This window comes from Phyllosticta citriasiana (assembly GCF_038021145.1).
Source record: "Phyllosticta citriasiana strain CBS 120426 chromosome Unknown IWZ02scaffold_2, whole genome shotgun sequence".
NCBI classification, from domain to species: Eukaryota; Fungi; Ascomycota; class Dothideomycetes; order Botryosphaeriales; family Phyllostictaceae; genus Phyllosticta; species Phyllosticta citriasiana.
Genome location: NW_027117279.1, coordinates 2,788,359 through 2,807,868, shown reverse-complemented (window position 1 = coordinate 2,807,868; position 19,510 = coordinate 2,788,359). Strand labels below are relative to the sequence as shown.

Sequence of the window (19,510 nt, the reverse complement as noted above, 5' to 3'; positions counted from 1 at the left end):
AGCCCTTCGCTGGTCTCCTCGACCTCTCCTCGACCTCCGCGCACTCCAGTCTCTCTCTCTGCCACTCACCAACTCTCCCACCCTGCCCTGGCCCGCCGCGCCTGTCCTCGTGCCTGTCCTGGGGACGATGCATCTTGCGCGCCAGCAACAGAATGGAATTCGAGGTGTCATACAGCCTCGATAATGCCGAGCAATTCTGGGAGGGTGCGCGCGTCCCAAACTGTCCACGCAACTGCTCCTCCGCCGTTAGCTGACCCGCTCCGCAGAGCTCGACGACATTCTGTCCGCGCCATGCGACTCTTCGCAAGCCATAGACAACTCCCTTCGCTCGTACCTTAGCTTCTCGACCAATTTCAAGGGTATGCCCCCCCGCTGCTGCCAAGGAGACGGCGCCCTGGTTGACACTTTCAGAGGAATACCTCCAAACCGAAGACGACATTCAGCGCTGCGTCTACAAGTTACTCGGGACAGCGCTGTTTGTCAAGAACAAGGAGTATGTGCGCCGGCAATTCGTATACTGTCTCCTCCAGGTAAGGCGGCTATGTTTGAATTTCTCTTGACTGTAGGCGGCCTGACGACCAACAGGAGGATGAACCGCCGACGCTGCAACTCGTTTCCTCGGTCCTGCTGCTGGACGGCCAACACGACAATGAACAGCAGGTCTTCAACATGATGAAGGCAGAGGGGGCATTTCCCAGACTGGTTGAGCTCATCAAGACAATCGATGCTGCGGAGCACAAGGACCTGCATCGATCGCTCCTCCAACTGCTCTATGAAATGTCCCGCATCCAGCGCTTGACTTGGGAAGATTTGGGTAAGCCAAGAATCAGCAGAGCTGCTGTTGGATGTCCGGCTAATTGCAACAAGCCGTTGTCGACGACACTTTTGTGCTTTACCTGCTCCAGATTGTCGAAGAATTGTACGACGATCCCAACGACCCGTACTCGTACCACGTCATCAGAGTCATTGTAAGCGCAACGTTCCCTTCGCCAATCCTCCCTGCTAATACACTCGCCAGCTCGTTTTGAATGAGCAATATTTTGTCGCCAATATTCCAACTCCTCCAGTCCCTCTTACCAACCGCGTCATCAAAGCCCTTTCCACGCATGGACACATTTATAAGACGTTCGGCGAAAACATGATTCTTCTTCTCAATCGCGAAACGGAAGCGTCCTTGACCCTGCTGATTCTGAAGCTGCTTTACCTGGTCTTTCTGAACGAAAAGACGTGCGACTACTTTTACACCAACGACCTACATGTACTAATCGACATAATTATCCGAAACTTGCTGGACCTGCCATCGGACGACCCCACTTCGAGCGCAATCAAGCACACATACTTGCGCGTATTACACCCGCTGCTGGCCAACAGCCAGGTCAACCGGCCGCCGCACTACAAGCCCGAAGAACTCCTCAAGACGCTGGAATACCTCAGCCAGACCAATGACAACCCGTGGCGCCACTTTGAGGCCAACGACGAGACGACAATCCGGCTGGCGAAGCGGTGTGCAGACGTGGCGTGGCTGCGGCGGCGGGCCAGCATTACCAGTATGTCCCCCAGCGATGCTGACTCGGGGCGCGACAGTCCGGCGCATGGCGACTCGGGCCACCGGGCAGCAGCGCAGCGGCTGCTGGGTATGAGCGTGCCATCGGCGGGAGAGAGCGCTTTGAGCGTCATGGAGGTTGCGGTGCATAGAGAAAAACCTGGCGTGCAGACGCCCAGCAAAGAGAGGGGCACAGCTCAAAGCCAGGACGGGAACTAATCGTGTAATGGATCGTGCATGTATATATCCCTGGGATCGGTCGCTATGCGGGTGGGTGTTTTGGCGTCTATGGCATGGAGGAATTTTTTTTCTGCTTCCTGAATCGGCTTCGTGATTGTCGATGTGTGTGCTCCGGTCCATCAGACTAACGGAACGGGCCTTGTAGGGCTGAGAGAATGCATCGGATGCATGGATGAGAAAGTAGCTGCACACATGATGGCCGATTTTGATTTACATTTTGAAGCACTTGGGTAAGAGACTTTTTGCATGTCTTTTGCTGATAGCCTCTCCAAACGTTGAAACCTCAACATCGGCTCCCATGTGCTTTTGGTTCAATGTGCTGCGTGTCCAGTGCCCAACCAACAGCCTCAACTGATGACGTCTAGCAGCGGGGCGGAATTTCGGCCGCCCTCTTTGCTGCCAGACCTCCGCCAACAACATCATCATCCATAACAAACTCGCGCTGCGTCTTCCCACGCCGTCGCGCTTGAAATGGACCGTTGAGATTGACGACGCACAAAACACCTCTCCTTTCGCGAATATCCGTTTCACCTCGACACGATGGCACCCGGCGCTAAAGCAGCTCTCAAGGCCGCAAAGGCCTCACTCGACGCACAGAACTGGGATGAAGCGGCCGCCCAGGCGCAGGTCGTGCTGGAAGCGGATCCCCAGAACTACTTTGCGAAGCTCATGCTCGGACGAGCCTACGAGAAGAAGGGTGACTCGGAAAACGCGGCTAAGGCGTACACGGATGCTACCAGCATAAAGCCCGACGAGGATCAGGCCTGGCTCGGTCTGCGCAGCCTCTATGAAGCCCAAGGAGCGAAGAAGCTGGATGAATACGTCAAGGTTGGACTCAAGCTGGCCGAGATATATGTCAATGGGTACGCTTTGTTGGCACGCGTCTGTTCCACAGCTAATCCACCCGTAGTGACGATGCACACAAGGCGCAAACCGCTCTTGACAAGGTGGTTGATCTTGCGCGCTTGCAAGGCACAAAATCTCACTACAAGCGCGCTCTCGAAGTCTACCTACCGACCAGTCCTGTCTACACGTCTCTCGAAGGCCGCATCCCGCACCCATCGCATACCTACACCCGCATAGCCGAGATATTAGAGGAGGAAGAGAAGCAACGCGTCAACAAGGAGATTGGTGAGAGAAGGACGAGATTGGGTGCAAGGGTCGCCCAGGTCACAACAGAAGTCAAGAGAGAGGTCTACGGGCGGAGCGACCTCGAGGACATTTACCGGAGTGTGATTGATTGGACAAATGATGATGAGATTAGGAGGCAGTACGAGGAGAAGCTGCTACAACGGGCGTACGAGACGCTGTCAGTACTGACCGCGGAGGATAAGCACAAGAAGAGGGCGGAGGTTCTTGACCTGGCACACGGCATGGTCATCATCAAACATCCTTTTGCGCTAGCTTGGGAGATTGAGCTCGAGTGGATGGACGTGGAGACTCTTCAAGAATACGATGCCAACGTCGTCCGAGAATTCGTAGAGTTTTTCCCTGGCGATGGCTTGTCTCGACTCTTGAAGGGTTACTTGACCAGCGACATCACCCCTTTCCCTCTGAAATTGCCCCAGGAAAATGAGGATGACGAGAAGAAGGAAGAGGAGCTCCCTCTCAGTCCCGAAGATCGCCTCCTGCTCATGACCGACGGCTTCGATGATGCAAAGCATTCCGTGTTGGCGCACAGGCTCATGGGAGAATACTACCTGCATCTCGAAGAGTACGAGAGCGCAATGGAGGTCTCTAGGAAAGGCCTCAAGCTGCTCACGGCAGAATCCCAAAAGTCTGGTCTTGCATTGCAAAACTCGAGAGACGTCATCAACAGCACTCTTGCCACTTCCCTCATCCACTACCAGTCTCCAAAGAACCACCCTGAAGCCAAGGAGATTTTCAACGACATGCTCTCACGCAAACCCTCCTTCACTCCCGCACTCATCGGCGTTGGCCTCATCTACGAGGAAGAGGAAAATTATGCCGAAGCGATAGACTTTTTGAGCAGGGCGCTCAAACGGGACCCGGAAAATGCTCGCATTGGAGCTGAGGCTGCCTGGTGCAAAGCACTCAACGGAGACCACCCGACTGCACTGGCCGAGCTGGAGAAATATATTGAGATGATGAAGACAACAGACTCAAGATCCCGCCAGCTGCGAGCCCTCACACTATACCGCATTGGTATTTGCATCTGGGAGATCGATCCCACAAGACAAGCACGCAAAGACCGCACGGGTGCTTATGCCAGTTTCTTGCAAGCAATCAAAACGGATCCCAGCCTCCCTCCAGCCTATACCAGCCTGGGCATCTTCTACTCCGACTACGTTCGTGACAAGAAGCGGGCAAGACAGTGCTTTCAAAAGGCTTTTGAGCTTTCACCGTCGGAACTCGAAGCAGCTGAACGCCTTGCTCGCTCGTTTGCTGACCAGAGCGACTGGGACATTGTTGAAGTGATTGCTCAACGGGCAATTGATTCTGGCAAGTGTCGTCCATCTCCAGGATCCAAGAAAAAGGGCGTCAGCTGGCCCTTTTCGGCACTTGGAATCGTCCAGATGAACAAGCAAGAATACAACAAGAGCATCATTTCCTTCCTTTCTGCTCTCCGCATCAGCCCTGACGACTACAACTCGTACGTTGGGTTGGGCGAGAGCTACCACAACTCGGGCCGCTACAACTCGGCTTTGCGCACCTTCCGGTATGCAGAGGAGCCGACCGACGGCATGCACATGAAGCGGCCAGCAGAGAATTGGTTCACGAAGTACATGCTCGCCAACGTCAATCGCGAGCTTGGGCAATACGACGAGGCGATTGACTCGTACAAGGAAGTCCTTGAGACGAGACCGGCAGAGTTCGGCGTCTCGATCGCCTTGCTGCAGACGCTTATCGAGAGAGGGTGGCGGCAGCTCGAGACGGGCTTCTTTGGCAAAGCCACCGAAAGCGCCGTGGACGCCTTGAAGGTTGCCAGGCAGGTGGCCGAGTACAAGGCTGAGGCCTTCAACCTTTGGAAAGCGGTTGGCGATGCCTGCTCGCTGTTCACTTGGGTGCGGAGTGGCCTGGATAAGTTGCCCTTGGCAAGTCTTAAGTCGCTGCTCGAGACTGATTTCGATACGGCACAGTTTGATTTGTTTTCCGAGAATGATGGAATTGGTCAAGTTCAGCTTCAGTCTCTGACGGAACAGGCAGGGTCTCCGGCTGAACTGTTGCGAAAGTGCCTTGAGGCTTCCGTATTGGCTCACAAGAGAGCCATCCACGCCTGCTCTCAGGACATACATGCTCAAGCCGTATCGTGGTACAACTTGGGATGGACAGAATTGCGAGCGCACATGTGCTGCGAGCAAGACGTCGACCCCATCTCCAAGGGAAAGACGAACCTGAAGCAAATCAAAGCCGCGATGCGCTGCTTTAAGAGAGCCATTGAGCTGGAGGCGTCGAACACGGAGTTTTGGAACGCGCTTGGAATAGTTACGACCGAACTCAACCCCAAGGTTGCGCAGCACTCGTTTGTCCGCAGCTTGCATCTCAACGAGAGAAACGTCAAGACGTGGACCAACCTCGGCGTCTTGTACATGTTGCAAAACGACTACGAGCTCGCCCACATGGCCTTTTCCAGGGCGCAGTCTACGGATCCTGATTACGCTCAAGCCTGGCTGGGAGAGGGATTGATTGCCGTGCTCTTGGGAGACAGCAAAGAGGCTCTGTCGCACTTTACGCACGCCTTCGAAATCAGCGACTCGTCGTCGCTGGTAGTCAAGCGACAGTACGCAGCATCCACGTTTGATCATCTCCTCTCCTCGCAATCAGCCTCCAACAACATCACGAACCTCATCCAACCGCTCTTCGCGCTGCAGCAAGTGCGCTCGCAGAACCCGACCGACATCCCGCACGCTCACCTCGCAGCGCTTTACCTGGAGCGCGTCGGCTCCTATGCCGCCGCAACAGCCGCCCTCGAATCCATCTGCGCAACCGCCGAGTCCGACTTCGAAGTCTCCGAATCGCCCGCCACGCTGTCTCGCTTCGCGCAGGCCAAAGCCGACCTCGCCCGTAACCGGCTGGCATCCGGCGACTTCGCAGCCGCCGTCGACGACGCGCAGCTAGCACTTGACCTGCTGACCGACGATGACACGGGCATGCCAGCCAACGTGCGGCGCAAAGTGCTGCTTGGCGCGCGCCTCACGGTCGGTCTGGCATCGTACTACCAACAAGACATGGACGGCGCCATCGGCGCATTCCGCTCGGCGCTCGAGGAGTCGGGGTCGGCGCCGGACGTGGTGTGCGCGCTGGCCGAAGTGCTGTGGGCGAAGGGCGGTGCGGAAGAAAAGGACGTGGCGCGTGCGCAGCTGTTCGACGCCGTCGCCGCGCACCCAGACCACGTCGGCGCTGTGCTGCTGCTCGGTGCCATGGCGTGTGTAGATGACAAGGCGGATTCGGATACCTTGGATGCGCTGCGGGACAATTTGATGGGCATACGTGCGCGTGAAGGCGTTGATGCGCACACGCGCGCGCGGGTCGACAAGGTCTTGTTTGCCATGTCTGCCCTCTCCCCCTCATCCACCTCCTCCAACTCTACCTCCTCTTCTCCCGCACCCTCCCTCTCCGCAGCCCAACAATCCGTCTTCCTACAGCCCTCTGCGCCGCTGGGCTGGCGTCTGCTATCCGAAGTCGCAGACGCAGACGCAGCCACAATTTCCAACACCAACACCAACACTGACGCCATTTCGGAAAAATACGCCGTGCACGCAGCGCAAATGGCGCTCCTGACGGCTCAGCGCAGCGTGCCGCCGCGCGGCGATGCGGGTGCTGAGGAACTGGCGCAGGCGTATGCGGCCGAGGGACTGAGCGTGGCGGATGCGCAGCGCACGGTTTGGTTGGCGCCGTGGAAGGCGCGCGGGTGGGAGGCGTTGGGGATGGTTGGGGAGGTGGTTTGAGGAGCGAGGAAGGCGGTTAGGGGAGGGGATAGGTGGTAGGGGGAACAGGGGGGAACAATATGGAGGGATTGGACAATGGTTTTGTGGACAGAGTGTCCAGTGTGAATACCTATGGAGAAGGGAATGCATGGAGGAGTCAAAAGTGTTTGAAATGAACTCCCAGTGGTTGGAATCAGGAAGGTGAAAGTAAAGGAAAGCATTTAACCACACTTCCCTTCCACACAGTTTTTTTTTCATCTTGCCTGTCCAATTCATATGCGTTTTGGAGAGTAAACCAAAAAGCCCTCGTAGTGGTGTGCAGGCTCAGGTGGAGGATAAGGTAGCAAGACAGTCATGCCGTGCACATCTCACGCCATGTGGTGGAATCAAAATTTTTTTAAAGAATCACACATGCACTTACACCTTTGATCTAGGTCAGGCTACGTCCACAGTGTACTTGAGTAAAAAGAAATGAGTTCATGCACACGCCCACACGCTACTTGTGGTTGTTGAAGGTGTGACCAGGGCGTGTGTCTTGGAGCCTACCGCAGATGGGTCTACACAGCGTGTAATTTTTTTTTATTTTTTTATTTTTTTTGTTGCTCACGAGCTGTACATTTGCTCTTCGCTTCTTTGTCTGCTGGCTAGCTGGAGAGAAAGGACTGCTGATGTGTTGGCAGGGCTGGAGAGGGGAGGAATGGAGAGTGTTGTTGAATAATAACATGCGTGCGTACGCGTGCATCCAACCTAGGTACCATACCTACCAGCAGCGCTCCCGTTTGCTGGCGACACTCACCTTCCACACAGCTGCCGAGCAACTTGATACGGCAAACTTACTCTTGCATACGCAGACGGCATGGCCAACCACATCCCCAACATTCTCGTCGCCGACCTTGATACGCGCGCGGCTCTGCAACGCGGCACAGTCGTTGCCATCAGCCTGCCATTCTCCAGTGCGCCCTCGCAGCCACACACCAAGCCCTGTCTGCCACGCCGCATGCTCTTCACACTCTCGCAAACTTGCGCGCTGCAGCTGGCCAGGGGGCGCGGCGAAGAAGTTGTCACTTTGCCCGTCAACGCTGCAGCTCCCGAGTCGCTGGACCACGTCGTCGACTGGATGCTGAGCACCTGTCTACTGTCCGAGGCGGCGCCATTGCGAGCAAAGGGTAAGTTTGAGAGCAGGGTTGGCGTTTATCAAGCAGCGCTGGCGCTGGGCATACGGCGCGAGGCAGTGAGGGAGTTGGAGCAGGGGCTGCTGGAATTTGCGGAGGACGGTCCGACACCAGGGGACCACGAGGTCCAGGCGGCCTTGGAGAAACTGCCAGAGACTGGAATCATGGCAAGGGCGCTGGTAAAGCGCATGGCGGACCGGAGGCGCAATGGAGAGATGCGACATCAGGAACAGGTTGAACCGCCAGAAGCTTGTGCGACATGGGACGCGCAGAGGGAGACGGCTGAAAAACCTGGGGAGCCTGTGGGAGCGCAGGGACATTTGGCTTCTGGGAGCTCCGCGCGAGCGCTGTCTCAGTGGTCATTGTCGAGCCGTTGGGATGGTGAGTTGGTGGAGCAGTTCAGAGGCAGGTTGGACCAACACAGACGCTTGACGCGACTGATCTGGAGTGGGCCGGGCACCAAACAACAGCGTGTCGAGGTCGGAGCAGTGTCCTAGAATGTCCGCAGCATAGATGTTTTCCCCTGCATGTACTCTTTCACTTCCTCATGAAGCGTTCGGCGGCGAGGATGCAGGCAGCCGCAGGTCCGGCGCTTGTCGTGCTGCATACGTACTTGGGCAGATGTTGCTATGGCATGATGCAGAATGGATTCCATTTAAAGATTTTGGGGTGCTCGGGGTCCAGAAGGGCGGAACCAGCAGGACGGAGAGGTGTGTCTGGGCCCTGGCGCTGTGTTCGCTGTTTAGTCGTGCCTCGGCACCGGAGTCGCCGCGGCTGTGGCCCCCAGGTGTGGACATTGTTTGCAAGGCTAGGTTTTTGAGGGCTGATGTCCGTGAGCAAGAGTACGGCCGAGACGAGGCGGTCGACCCACTGGAATCGTGAATCATTCGTGGACGTGTTGGGGGTCTGGACAAAGCAGAAGTTGCTATGTTGAAATGAGGTCGAGAAAAGAGCAGCCGACGTGAAGCAGACCTGACCTGAGGGTTGTAGGTGCCCAAAAAGAAAAAAAAAAAAAAAAAAAAAAAAAGGGTACGACGTTTCTGGCGGGGAGACGCTCGGTAACCGAGGCAAGGAGCCGGTGGCGGCAGATGGGACGTGGCATGGTCAGGCAGAGGCACAGGTGACGGTGGGAATCGAGTGCTGACGGGTTGATGAGCAGGCGGAGAGGAATGGACGGAAAAGACTGAGGTGGAGAGGGAAAAGGAATTGTGCAAGAGGCGGAGACAGACGGACTTTAGACGGGAGGCATCGGGCGACGGTGCCGAAGATCCGAGCGAAAGGCGCGAAGCCCGAAGGGGAAGTTCTGTATGGCCGGCCCCCTAGTGGTATTATTGTTGCACAACAGCGCTTCGGCTCTGGCGGCCTTTCGATTCTCAAAAGCCACCCGGACATGCACCAGACCCCGTTCGCGCTATGACGCATCAGACTCTTATGCCCGTCCGTCCCTTGTCCGTCTTTATATCTATCTCCAGACCTGCTGTCTCCTCTCCTCTTCTCGCCTTCTCACACCATCGCCGTCTTCTCCTCCCTTCCGCTTGCTCGCTCGCTCTCTTGTTCTGTTCTCCCGCATTCCCCAGACCAGGACCACCCCGTCGATCACCCTTTCTTTCGCGCCTCTCGCCGTCGCCCTCCCCCACTTCATCCCATCCACCCCACGTCTCGGCGCTACGCCCTGACCATGGGGAACGAATCCAAGGACCTCGAGTCGGGACGGCCCGCGCCAATTCCCTGGTTCAAACAGGTCTTTGATCAAGGCGTCGTGACCGACGACATTGTCAACGCGTCTTACTCAGGCTCCGGCACTGACGAAGACCCCTTCATCGTCACCTGGATCCAAAATGACCCCAGGAATCCAATGCAATGGTCGCAGACCCTCAGGTGGCTCGTATGTATCTCCGTTGCCATTTCTACGCTCGCCGTCGCTTTCGTCTCTTCTGCATATTCGGGCGGTGTCCAAGAAATGATGATGGATCTCGGCGTCGGCAAGGAGGTTGCCATCCTGGGCGTCTCGCTGTTCGTCCTCGGTTTCGCCATTGGTCCTCTCGTGTGGGCTCCTTGCAGTGGTGAGTAGACCAGAGCTTCCCTGCTCTTGACGCCGCTCATTGTCTCAGAACTGTTCGGTCGACAAATCCCCTTCCTCGGGACATACGCCATGCTCACCGCTTTCAACGCTGGTGCTGCCGGATCCCAAAACATCCAAACACTGATCATCCTCCGGTTCTTTGCGGGTGCCTTTGGATCTTCTCCGCTTACCAATGCCGGCGGAGTTGTTGCAGACTGCTTCGCGGCGTCCGAACGCGGTCTCGCCATGTCCATCTTCAGTCTCATGCCCTCCCTGGGTCCCGTCATTGGACCAATCGTGGGTGGATTTGTCGGCGAGAGTGTTGGCTGGCGCTGGATCGAGGGCGTCATGGCAATCTTCACCGCCGTTGTCTGCATTGCGTGCGGCTTGATCGTTCCCGAAACCTACGCCCCAGTCCTGCTCCGCAAAAGGGCCCAGAGGCTGTCCAAGATGACTGGCAAGGTCTACCGAAGCAAGGCAGACCATGACCAGGGCAAGGTGACCTTGACCGAAGCCTTTAAGTCTTCCCTATCCCGGCCATGGATTCTACTCTTCAGGGAGCCCATTGTCCTGCTGCTATCCATTTACATGGCCATCATGCAAGTGCTGGAGAATCCAATTTAAAGACAATGTGCTAACCTGTCGTCCAGCTACGGAACCTTGTACATGATGTTCGCTGCATTCCCCATTGTCTACCAGCAGGTCAGGGGATGGTCCCAGGGCATAGGTGGCCTCTCTTTCCTCGGTGTGGCTGTGGGCATGTTTTTCAGCATCGCATACTCCATTTACGACAACAAGCGCTACATCAAGGCGGCCGAAGAGGACCCATCTGGCTTTGCGCCGCCCGAAGCTCGCCTGCCGCCTTGCATAATTGGCGCCTTTGCCATCCCGATCGGTCTCTTCTGGTTTGCGTGGACCAACTATCCAGGCATCCACTGGATTGCCAGCGTAGCGGCAGGCGCTCCTTTTGGATTTGGCATGGTTTTGGTGTTCCTGTGTAAGTGTCACCCGACTGACGTTTTGACTAGGTTTGGGATCATCTGGCTGGCATAACCTTGTGCATTTGCCGGATGACCTCAGCCAAGACATTCGAGGACCCTTGTCTAACCTGAATTGCAGCCATCATGAATTACCTCATCGATGCGTACACCATCTTCGCCGCTTCGGTCCTCGCCGCAAACGCCGTGCTGCGTTCGCTCTTTGGTGCCGCTTTCCCGCTTTTCACCTCTTACATGTACGCCGACCTTGGTATCCACTGGGCATCCAGCATTCCGGCCTTCCTCGCCCTCGCCTGTGTTCCATTCCCGTTCCTCTTCTACAAGTACGGTCCCGCGATCCGCACGCGCTGCAAGTTTGCCGCTGAGTCCGCTGCCTTCCTCGCTAAGCTGCGCGCGACCTCCAACGAGCAAGACGACTCAGCCACGGAGGACGACGCTCCACCCGTGACGGGCGACGACGCGAGCAAGCACTCTCGAGAAGAAGACGCCAAGGAGCGCGAAGCAGAGGCTGAAGCTGAGGCCATCGACTACTCGTATGACGACGAATCGCACCAGCCTCAAGCCGGGCGTTTCGCCACGATCAAGTCGGAGAAGGAGAAGCAGCAGGAGAGTGAGCGTAAGCGCAGCCACAACGAGTTGCGCAAGAAGCACAGCGCCGAGTCGAATCGCTCGGCGCGCTCGACGCGCAGTGCGAGAACGGCGGCGTACGACAACAGCCCGTACGACATTGACCGCGTGAACACGCACGAGAGCTTCGCAAAGCCCACCCGCTCGCGCACCAACTCGGTCGGCGCCAAGGCGGCGCGCAAGTGATTCTGTTCTTCGTCTAGCGTCCGATGTATATGATTTCTAACATTTCTAATTCTTTGAATCTTTTTTCTTTGCAAGCGGAGCGAGCGCATCTGGATGCGGGGAGCTTGCTTCGGGCTGGCAGACAGGTATGGTGTTATCGAGAGACAACAGCAATCGGCGTTGTATACCCCAGATTAGGCACAGCGAGGCGAGCGTGTCTTTTCCCCCTTTTTCGTCTCTTTTTTGCTACACATCAACGGCGGGGGGTCCCCTAGGAAAGCGATGATGATTGATCGACTGACGGGAGTTTTTGACCGACTTACTATAGATTGCATTGGCACAGTCGGGCTGGGCTACGAAGTAGACTGGGCTGTCGGGAGGAAAAGTTGTCAGGCGTCGTCTCGGATGATGCGAACTGTGCACAACTGCACCATTTACGGCCAGCATGGCCGAAAAATTCTGATAGAAGAGAGGAACAATGACATTGACCATCCATCCAACCACCTCATCCATTCATACGTGTCTATCATCCAATTCTTGCACCCATTGCAGCATAAATGTCAGCTAGAAAACCGGACGAACCGGCGCCTCGTATTCGTGTATCGCGTGGTTCGTACGAGGTGAGGTGTTGAGGTGTCGTTGATTCAAGCTCGTATCGCCGCGTTTGGCAAAGTTAAAAGCTTAGTTTCCTGGCGCTAGTGCCGAGGTAGCGGGACTGACGCGGTGCCTGTCAGGGATGTAATGGGTGACGGAAGGATGGACGCCGGTGGACCCGCGGCGAGGGTTGCCGCCCGGATAAGGACGGGGGGTGGTTGGTTAGCTGGTTGGTTGTTTGGTTCCTCGATGGGGATCGTTTTGTTGGTGATGGGAATGGGAGATGATTGTAAGTTCCTTTGAACCGTATGAATTTACACTCGATTTTTGGAAGTTGACGAATGCTGTACCTTGTTGCCTTAGTTCTACCCAGTGAGTAAAGCTGTGAGTTACGAATAGATGTGTTTATACATTTATGTTTGTAGTAACATGAATGGTAGTTGTGGTTGTTAGCAGGTGATGGCTGCAAGTGGGAGTTCAGATAATAGAGTTTGGATTCCAAACACGTTGACGAAATCAGGCGTGGATTTCAAATTTCACTCTTAAAGATATCGACACAATCTTTCCACCATTACAATACTACGCGACAGCGCCCGCATTCGGCATGATCCAGTCGCTCCGACACAGTCCCATTTTATCCACAAACGCCGCTACTCGATCCGCCATCCACCCGGATGTGTACTTCACTGCATCTTCATCTGTGGGACGACTACCCAGGCGGACGACATTTGCAATCTTGCAGTCCCCGGGGGCTGTGAACAGCCACTGAACGCACGAATCGGCAGCCTTGCAGATGTCTCTACACATTTCGAGCGTCGTTTCACCATCGGCGCTTAGGTCAGGGGACAGGTTGTCCCATGCCGTCTTTTCACCGGAAGAGATGGTGGACTGGACGAAGTGCGCGAAGACGTGTCGATGACGGATTGGCTCTGACAGTGATGAGTCGAGGGTGGTAGTGTTCTACGAAATTTTGTCAGTTTCAATTACACTAGGCAGATTCAGGGGCAGACCGACCGCTTGCTCCTTTGCCAACCATTCCTGCTCGTAATCCCACATGGTCTGGATCCACTCAGGGGACATGTGGTGATAAGAGACGACCGGATAACACCAGTGGCGCTCGGTATAATCCAGTGTGTACGGCGTCTCGCCTTGTACGATAGGAAAGGCTCTTGTCAAGTGAATGCCCCGATTCTTCATTGCTTTGGCAAGCACGCCGTCCCCAGCCCATTCGTTGCGCGTGAGCTCGTTGTAGTAAGAAACACGAGCCGTGTATTCTTCAACCACCGTGCGAAGGGCCCGGTTCGAAATGACAAATCCGGATCCTCCGTGCGCGAACTCGGTGTCACTAATCCATGCTTGCGCTCCTGATCTGGTAGTCAGTTGCTGGTAAAGAGCAGCGATGTGACTGAGGGGAAGCAAGAACGAAGTGAACAGATAGTGAACGCAAAACACGAATGAATGAATGAATGAATGAATGGACCAACCAAGATAGAGCGATTCGTCGGTATTAAGCTGGGACAAATAAAGCAAGAGATTTGACCACATCAAAAAGCTGTCTGCCTCCATGAAGAAGTACCATTTTGCCTCCGGCCGCGTTCGCAGAGCCTTTTTGACCAGCGGCAGGAACTTCCACTTGTCCAAGTCCCATGCCTGCTTGCGCAAAGTCTCGTTGATGGCCGTCGGCGTAATTTCTTCGGCGTGCCATTCTTGGATTTGGTGGTAGAGATGGAATTCCGCGGCCGTGTTTTTGACGCTATCGTCAATCTCATCCAAAACATCATGCACGTGATGGCCCGCGACGTCTTCTTCCAGATCCGAGAACACAATCCAGTGCGGAATGCAGCGGAAAGTAGTGTTGAAGTGGATAGGAAGCTTCTTGTGTGACACAGTTGAACCGGTCTTCAAAATGACGAGAACATCTTCTGCCCCGGGAAGGTGGCGACACGCAAGTTCAGGGGCGAACAATGGAGATGAATTGCCATCAGGGCCGTGAGCTAGATCTTCTCCAGGTTTTGGGTAGAGATGGCTGACTGCGGCTTCTGGTATCCATGACTGGTGCAAGTACAGCAATGGGATGAAGATAAGGGCCGCAATTACGGCTAGCAGCTCTGCTCTGCGGCGAGAGGCAAGAGAAACGAAGGACATGAGCAAGGAAATCAGAACAGCATCAGTCGAGGTCAGGCACACGAGTGCTTGTAGGCGGTGAGTCGGTGCTCCTGGGATGCTTCATGAATGCCGGTAATGCTGAGCGCCGTGCCCGGGAGTCCGGCCGCGGGTACGCTCTATTAAAATCTTTCGTCACAACTGCGGCGCCGACCAGCCTCGCTTAGTCCGAGCTGACAACATAGGCGGTATTGGTCAATGATCGTCTGGGGAAGCGCGCGGCATGGATCGACTAACCGGAGCTCAGATTTCAGCGGACGTGGGCCTCCATCTACTGTCATGCTAGACTCCGGGTATCGGTAGTAGATGATCTAATATCTGGTTAGTTCAGCTTTAGGCCATCTAAAATCTATAATAAGTGATTAGTTAAGGTGCTTACTCACCTAACTTAATATAGCTAGTATAGTAAGGACTTGGATTATATATTAGTAGTAGTTAGCTAGTTAGTTTAATGGATTTTTTATTGTTACTAAGATTACAACATCTACTAAGCTTCGACTTATCATTATAGACATGGTAGGCGTTAGGTGGTCGGGCCGGTCCATGCGCGAAGACTGAGCGCGTGAAGCACGAGTTGAAAGAAGAGGCTCTGTGGAATCAAGTTAGGGGTTGCTGCAAAGAGTTGCCAAGTGGATGGTGGAGATGGTCGACAAACAAATGGGGGAGAGCAGGCTGATGGCCTGATTGGGACTAGTGCGGGCAGACAGAACACGGTCCTCGCGCGCACCACCCCCCGACCTCTACTCTCTTCCTCGGCTCGTCCAAGTGAGAGGATGGATGCTTCTTCGTCCTTCCCTCTCATGACACTCGACGCAATGCTACGAAGAAAATCTATCGCAAGAATTGCAAGAGGTCTTTAAGGCTACGATGAGCTGTCCACGGCCTACCCACATCGTCAACAATCCTCCAATTGTGAGCCCTGCAGTAGCGCCGCCATTCCTCCACCATTACCGTGCCTCACCCGTGGAAAGATTGATGTAAACTAATAGTGGCAAGGCTCAATGTTCTTTCTTGACCCTCAAACCAACCTGCCGTCAATCCGTCACCTGTCCTCTCTTACTCTCTCGCGCCCCCTTGCGGTGCTGCATCAACTCGTTCGTATCTTTGACGACTTCTCGATGTTTCCCTTTTTAATTATCCATCTGTTCTCTCTTCCCTTGGCCAGGGCGCAGGACAATAGCGTTACCTTTGACCATGACGGAAACTTCACTTATCCCAATAAGTTTGGCATGACCTACGCAGCTGGGTCATCGATCACCATCACTTGGGAAACTCTCTACAACCGAAGCAACCTATTATTCTCTCAATACGACGATGATGTGAATTCCGCTTCGATAGTATATAAGGCACTCTGAATTCCCGGTGGACGCCGTCGCAGGAGTAGTTGTCAGAGCCATTACTGCTGTCGTTATGGTTAGAGGACGACTTTTCTTTCTCGGTCGCCGCAGCCCATGGGCAGCGCTCGCGGCTACGATGCTTCGCCTCCCGAATACTGGGACAGCGGCCCATGGGTACGGCCGGCGAGCTCAGTACATGAGCCTGCTGAGTTAGCTGTTTCCACCCCAAAATTCGAAATGGGGAGTCATCGTCGGATAGCAGAGTTGGACATCACTGCGCGGCGCTTTTAGAGATCAGAGATGATTGATATCCATTGCATGTTACGGATGTTTTATCGTACTATAGGAACGACGTTGGCATGTAACTAGAGCGACATCATCTTAGCGCGGGGACCAGTAGCATAGACGTACCAATAATGAGCAGCAGCTGTCTGGGCCTATGTGCAAGGGTGGAGCTGTGCAAGCTGAGCTTGTTTGCGTCCTCACCCGTCCATACCCTCCCTCTCTTTCTTCAAACACGCACATCACATCCACCAGAAATCTGACAGCGCGCGCAGTGCCCGCACATATCCAAGTGTCGACTCACATCTCTGCCAACTCGAAAACGAATAAATCCCCTTCGCAAAAAGCGGGAGAAAGAGACGGAAAACGACGTTGTGGCTTATTGACTTCCTCGCACACCCCACCTCGCACGTGGACATCACGACGCAGATAACTACGTATCTCGAACCGTACGCGCAAACCCGCCAACCATAATGGCAACCTTAGACAACGCAATGGACGCGCTCGCCGCCAAATCAGCGCAGAAGCCCGTCTCGCAGACGACTTCCACTCCCGCGCAGCCACCAAGCGCAGCAACTCCTGCCAAAGCAGCAGCCGACTCGCCCGTGCCCATTGTCGATTTTGCCGGCTTTTCTAAAGGCGAGGATGCGGTCGCGCGGAATCAGGTCGCGCGTGATATAGACGACGCGTTGCGCACCGTCGGTTTTGTGTATCTGAAAAACCACGGCGTGCCGGCAGGGAAGGTGGATGAGGCTTTTGAATGGGTGCGTATATGCACGTACATACCTACGTACCTGACGTCACTGCTTGTCTCCCATATTCCATAGGTTCCCAACTCTTCAAACTGCAAAGCAGCACGAGCCACAAGACCTCCTGAAACTCGCAAACCTACACGCGTGCTGACACCGCACGGCAGTCCAAGAAGTTTTTCGCGCTGCCGCTGGAAACGAAGAACCTCGCGCCCCATCCGCCAGGCGGCATGCACCACCGCGGCTACTCGTCGCCAGGGCTGGAGAAGGTATCGCAGCACACGTACAGCGCCGACGCCATCGCCGACCTGCGCGCCGCCGCGCCCGACGTCAAAGAGTCGTTCGAATGCGGCAACGAGACGGACGCCGCGCAGCCAAACATCTGGCCGCCCGAGTCCGCGCTCCCAGGCTTCCGCGCCGCCATGCTGTCTTTCTTCGAGCAGTGCTCTGGCCTCGTACACGCCGTGCTGCGCGCGCTCGCGCTCGCTCTCTCCCTCGATGACGGCGACGCGCTCTCCAAGGCCCATGCCAGCTCCGCGTTCCAGCTACGGCTGCTGCACTACCCGCCCGTGTTGGCGCGCGCCCTGCGCCAGCAGGCCGCCGCCCGCATAGGAGCCCACTCGGATTTCGGCAGCTTGACGCTGCTGTTCCAGGACAGCGTGGGCGGGCTCGAAGTCGAGAGCCCGCCGGGCCAGTTCCGCCCTGCGCCTCCAGTTGATGGCGCCGTGCTGGTCAACGTTGGCGATTTGCTTGAGCGCTGGAGTAATGGGCGCTGGCGGAGCACGGTGCACCGGGTGGGCCTGCCGGCGCATTTGCGGGAGGCGGTTGAGGGAGAGAAAGAAGACGAAGAGATGTTGAGGCCGAGGTATTCGCTGCCGTTTTTTTCGGCACCCGATCCGGACACAATCATCGAGGCTTTGCCGAGGTGTTGGGACGAGGCGAATCCGAAAAAGCATCCCCCTGTGACGGCCACCGAGTACGTGAACATGAGGATGAATGCCATTTACTAGGAACGAGTTGAAGAGACGAGACGAGTCAGGACCGGGAGGGAAAGTCGAATTCGAGAACAACGAATGGCTGTGTTTGAATTCGATGTGGAGATGTAGCTGTGCAGTGAATTGTCGAGAATCAAAATTGGCTCCTACCAGGACTTGCAGCATTGAGTCATTCGGAAGTCTTTTTCGAATGACTTTATTCGTCTTCCTAGATGAACCTTGGATTGACGCCAAGCCGAACGCTTAAAAAGAATGCTAGTGGGTATTTGTCGCTTCAATGCCCGCTGTACAAATGATGCTCACCGCTGTCACCAAACCCCAACTCCTTCATGCCTGACTCTGTCAAGATATTAATCGATTTCGCCAAAGTCACTGTGTGATGTAGCAGTCGCGTGTTCAATAGCGGCCATTTCGCCATTGCCTGTCCAGCCACAGATTTTGCACTTTATGCCAAGACCAGCCGTGTCAGTGTAGTAGTGCCTTTCCTGGAGGATTCTGCACAGTTGCTTTGCCTTGTCCAAGACTTCGTCGTCCAGAGAATCAAACTGGAAGATTGCCTTGACTTCTGGATCCGTGGGACTAGAAGTGAGGGCGATGGTGTCGTAGTGGATGCCCGAGTAAACCACGATGATGCGCTTCGGCATACCTTCGTTGTACCTGTCCAGACGGAGATGCTGGACGTCGATGCTGCAGATTTCGACGTCAAAGCGATCGGCCAAAATACCCAATTCCACAGCTCCGCCCCAAGCATCGTCGCGTTGAATCCAACGACAGTAGTCGTCTGGACTCTTCTCGAGCGTTGCCTCGTTGTAAAGATCAGGCTGCTCCCTGGCAAGATTTTGGATTGCCTCAGCTACGATTCCGCGTAGCTCACGCATGACATCCAGAGAGTCGCCCAGCACAGCAGTTCCCACTGCTCGAAAAAGGCAGCTGTTGTCATCGGGCATGACGCGCAAGACCATTGACATGCCTTGCGACGGCACGTACAACTCGGGCGGTTCGCTCTCGATATTGTTCGCCTTGCGAGACAGGCCAAGAGGTTGTTGCAACTCGGATGCTTGGTTAGCAGCGTGCGCCTGTGAGCCCGGGAGAGGTGCGGCAACGGCTGGCGTGGTGTTTTGTAGCGGATGCGAGAGTTGTTCGTTGATGCTGCGCGGGGCAACGAGGAGCTGTTCACCGTCCAGCTTGAGACCTGTATCCTTGAGGAACACGGTAGGCTCGAATTCCTCCAAGTTCAAAGGCTGTGGCGGGTAACCTATTTTCAAGTCGTAGAGTGGAACTCCTGAGCTTTCGGCAATGAGCGACTGCAGCTCTGCGACCATGGCATCTTCGGACAAGGTGACATTCTTGACCCCCGAGGGTCCACGGACGCGCATGCGCATGATGTGGTAGGGGCGGGCGAAAGAAATGACTGGCTGATTTGAAGGCGTTGACGAAGACGAGACGGAGCTGGGGCTGTAAAAGGAGCGCCGGGTTGGGAGGACCGGGTTGCTGAGGTTGGGCGGCGCGAATGGCAAGGTGACAGTCTTGGCGGAAACGCTGGATTGAATTGAGATAGATTTCACTGAACGCTGGAGAACGGCGATTGAAAGAGGATGGCGAAGAGAGAAGACGAGACAAAGACTGAGTAATCTGGTGTTTGGATTGATTGATCGAGTGAGAGGGACGGGAGGCGCAGGGCACGACGAGCCGCA

The 19,510-nt window shown here is 55.3% G+C and overlaps 7 protein-coding genes across 7 annotated transcripts; 5 read left to right on the top strand and 2 right to left on the bottom strand.

Annotated features, from left to right (window-relative positions):
• The first annotated feature begins 16 nt into the window (after positions 1–16).
• On the top strand, positions 17–2,033 carry IWZ02DRAFT_145287 (uncharacterized protein). The gene is made up of 6 exons (XM_066761824.1): positions 17–204; positions 267–359; positions 412–530; positions 586–814; positions 868–968; positions 1,019–2,033. Exons 1-6 carry the CDS (start codon positions 153–155, stop codon positions 1,760–1,762), a joined length of 1,338 nt encoding a protein of 445 aa, XP_066626655.1. The 5' UTR covers positions 17–152; the 3' UTR covers positions 1,763–2,033.
• A 1-nt stretch (position 2,034) lies between these two features.
• On the top strand, positions 2,035–6,715 carry IWZ02DRAFT_145288 (uncharacterized protein). Its single transcript, XM_066761825.1, has 2 exons — positions 2,035–2,646; positions 2,694–6,715. The coding sequence occupies exons 1-2, from the start codon at positions 2,324–2,326 to the stop codon at positions 6,691–6,693; spliced, it is 4,323 nt and encodes a 1,440-aa protein (XP_066626654.1). The 5' UTR covers positions 2,035–2,323; the 3' UTR covers positions 6,694–6,715.
• Positions 6,716–7,528: 813 nt separating this feature from the next.
• On the top strand, positions 7,529–9,169 carry IWZ02DRAFT_479548 (uncharacterized protein; the record flags this gene model as incomplete). Its single annotated transcript, XM_066769092.1, has 3 exons — positions 7,529–8,225; positions 8,398–8,554; positions 8,591–9,169. The coding sequence occupies 3 exons, from the start codon at positions 7,529–7,531 to the stop codon at positions 8,724–8,726; spliced, it is 990 nt and encodes a 329-aa protein (XP_066626653.1). The 3' UTR covers positions 8,727–9,169.
• A 62-nt stretch (positions 9,170–9,231) lies between these two features.
• Positions 9,232–12,196, top strand: IWZ02DRAFT_443477 (major facilitator superfamily domain-containing protein). The gene is made up of 4 exons (XM_066767027.1): positions 9,232–9,907; positions 9,956–10,505; positions 10,557–10,903; positions 11,026–12,196. The coding sequence occupies exons 1-4, from the start codon at positions 9,523–9,525 to the stop codon at positions 11,715–11,717; spliced, it is 1,974 nt and encodes a 657-aa protein (XP_066626652.1). The 5' UTR covers positions 9,232–9,522; the 3' UTR covers positions 11,718–12,196.
• A 478-nt stretch (positions 12,197–12,674) lies between these two features.
• On the bottom strand, positions 12,675–14,701 carry IWZ02DRAFT_145236 (uncharacterized protein). The gene is made up of 3 exons (XM_066761823.1): positions 14,691–14,701; positions 13,305–14,626; positions 12,675–13,250 (listed from the first exon to the last, which is right to left on the bottom strand). Exons 2-3 carry the CDS (start codon positions 14,433–14,435, stop codon positions 12,870–12,872), a joined length of 1,512 nt encoding a protein of 503 aa, XP_066626651.1. The 5' UTR covers positions 14,436–14,626; positions 14,691–14,701; the 3' UTR covers positions 12,675–12,869.
• A 1,394-nt stretch (positions 14,702–16,095) lies between these two features.
• IWZ02DRAFT_512400 (thymine dioxygenase) lies at positions 16,096–17,831 on the top strand (the record flags this gene model as incomplete). The annotated part of the gene is made up of 2 exons (XM_066770562.1): positions 16,096–16,836; positions 16,989–17,831. The coding sequence occupies exons 1-2, from the start codon at positions 16,546–16,548 to the stop codon at positions 17,829–17,831; spliced, it is 1,134 nt and encodes a 377-aa protein (XP_066626650.1). The 5' UTR covers positions 16,096–16,545.
• Positions 17,832–18,166: 335 nt separating this feature from the next.
• Positions 18,167–19,198, bottom strand: IWZ02DRAFT_371321 (zinc finger protein; the record flags this gene model as incomplete). The annotated part of the gene is made up of 1 exon (XM_066764555.1): positions 18,167–19,198. One exon carries the CDS (start codon positions 19,196–19,198, stop codon positions 18,167–18,169), a length of 1,032 nt encoding a protein of 343 aa, XP_066626649.1.
• Positions 19,199–19,510: the final 312 nt, after the last annotated feature.

Coding starts and splice junctions, on each gene's coding strand:
- IWZ02DRAFT_145287 (XM_066761824.1), top strand. CDS start 153: ATGGAATTCGAGGTGTCATACAGCCTCGATAATGCCGAGCAATTCTGG. Junction 360..411: donor CTTCTCGACCAATTTCAAGG/GTATGCCCCCCC, acceptor TGACACTTTCAG/AGGAATACCTCCAAACCGAA. Junction 531..585: donor TCGTATACTGTCTCCTCCAG/GTAAGGCGGCTA, acceptor GACGACCAACAG/GAGGATGAACCGCCGACGCT.
- IWZ02DRAFT_145288 (XM_066761825.1), top strand. CDS start 2,324: ATGGCACCCGGCGCTAAAGCAGCTCTCAAGGCCGCAAAGGCCTCACTC. Junction 2,647..2,693: donor GCCGAGATATATGTCAATGG/GTACGCTTTGTT, acceptor ATCCACCCGTAG/TGACGATGCACACAAGGCGC.
- IWZ02DRAFT_443477 (XM_066767027.1), top strand. CDS start 9,523: ATGGGGAACGAATCCAAGGACCTCGAGTCGGGACGGCCCGCGCCAATT. Junction 9,908..9,955: donor CGTGTGGGCTCCTTGCAGTG/GTGAGTAGACCA, acceptor TCATTGTCTCAG/AACTGTTCGGTCGACAAATC. Junction 10,904..11,025: donor CATGGTTTTGGTGTTCCTGT/GTAAGTGTCACC, acceptor CCTGAATTGCAG/CCATCATGAATTACCTCATC.
- IWZ02DRAFT_145236 (XM_066761823.1), bottom strand. CDS start 14,435: ATGTCCTTCGTTTCTCTTGCCTCTCGCCGCAGAGCAGAGCTGCTAGCC. Junction 13,251..13,304: donor GGTTGGCAAAGGAGCAAGCG/GTCGGTCTGCCC, acceptor AAAATTTCGTAG/AACACTACCACCCTCGACTC.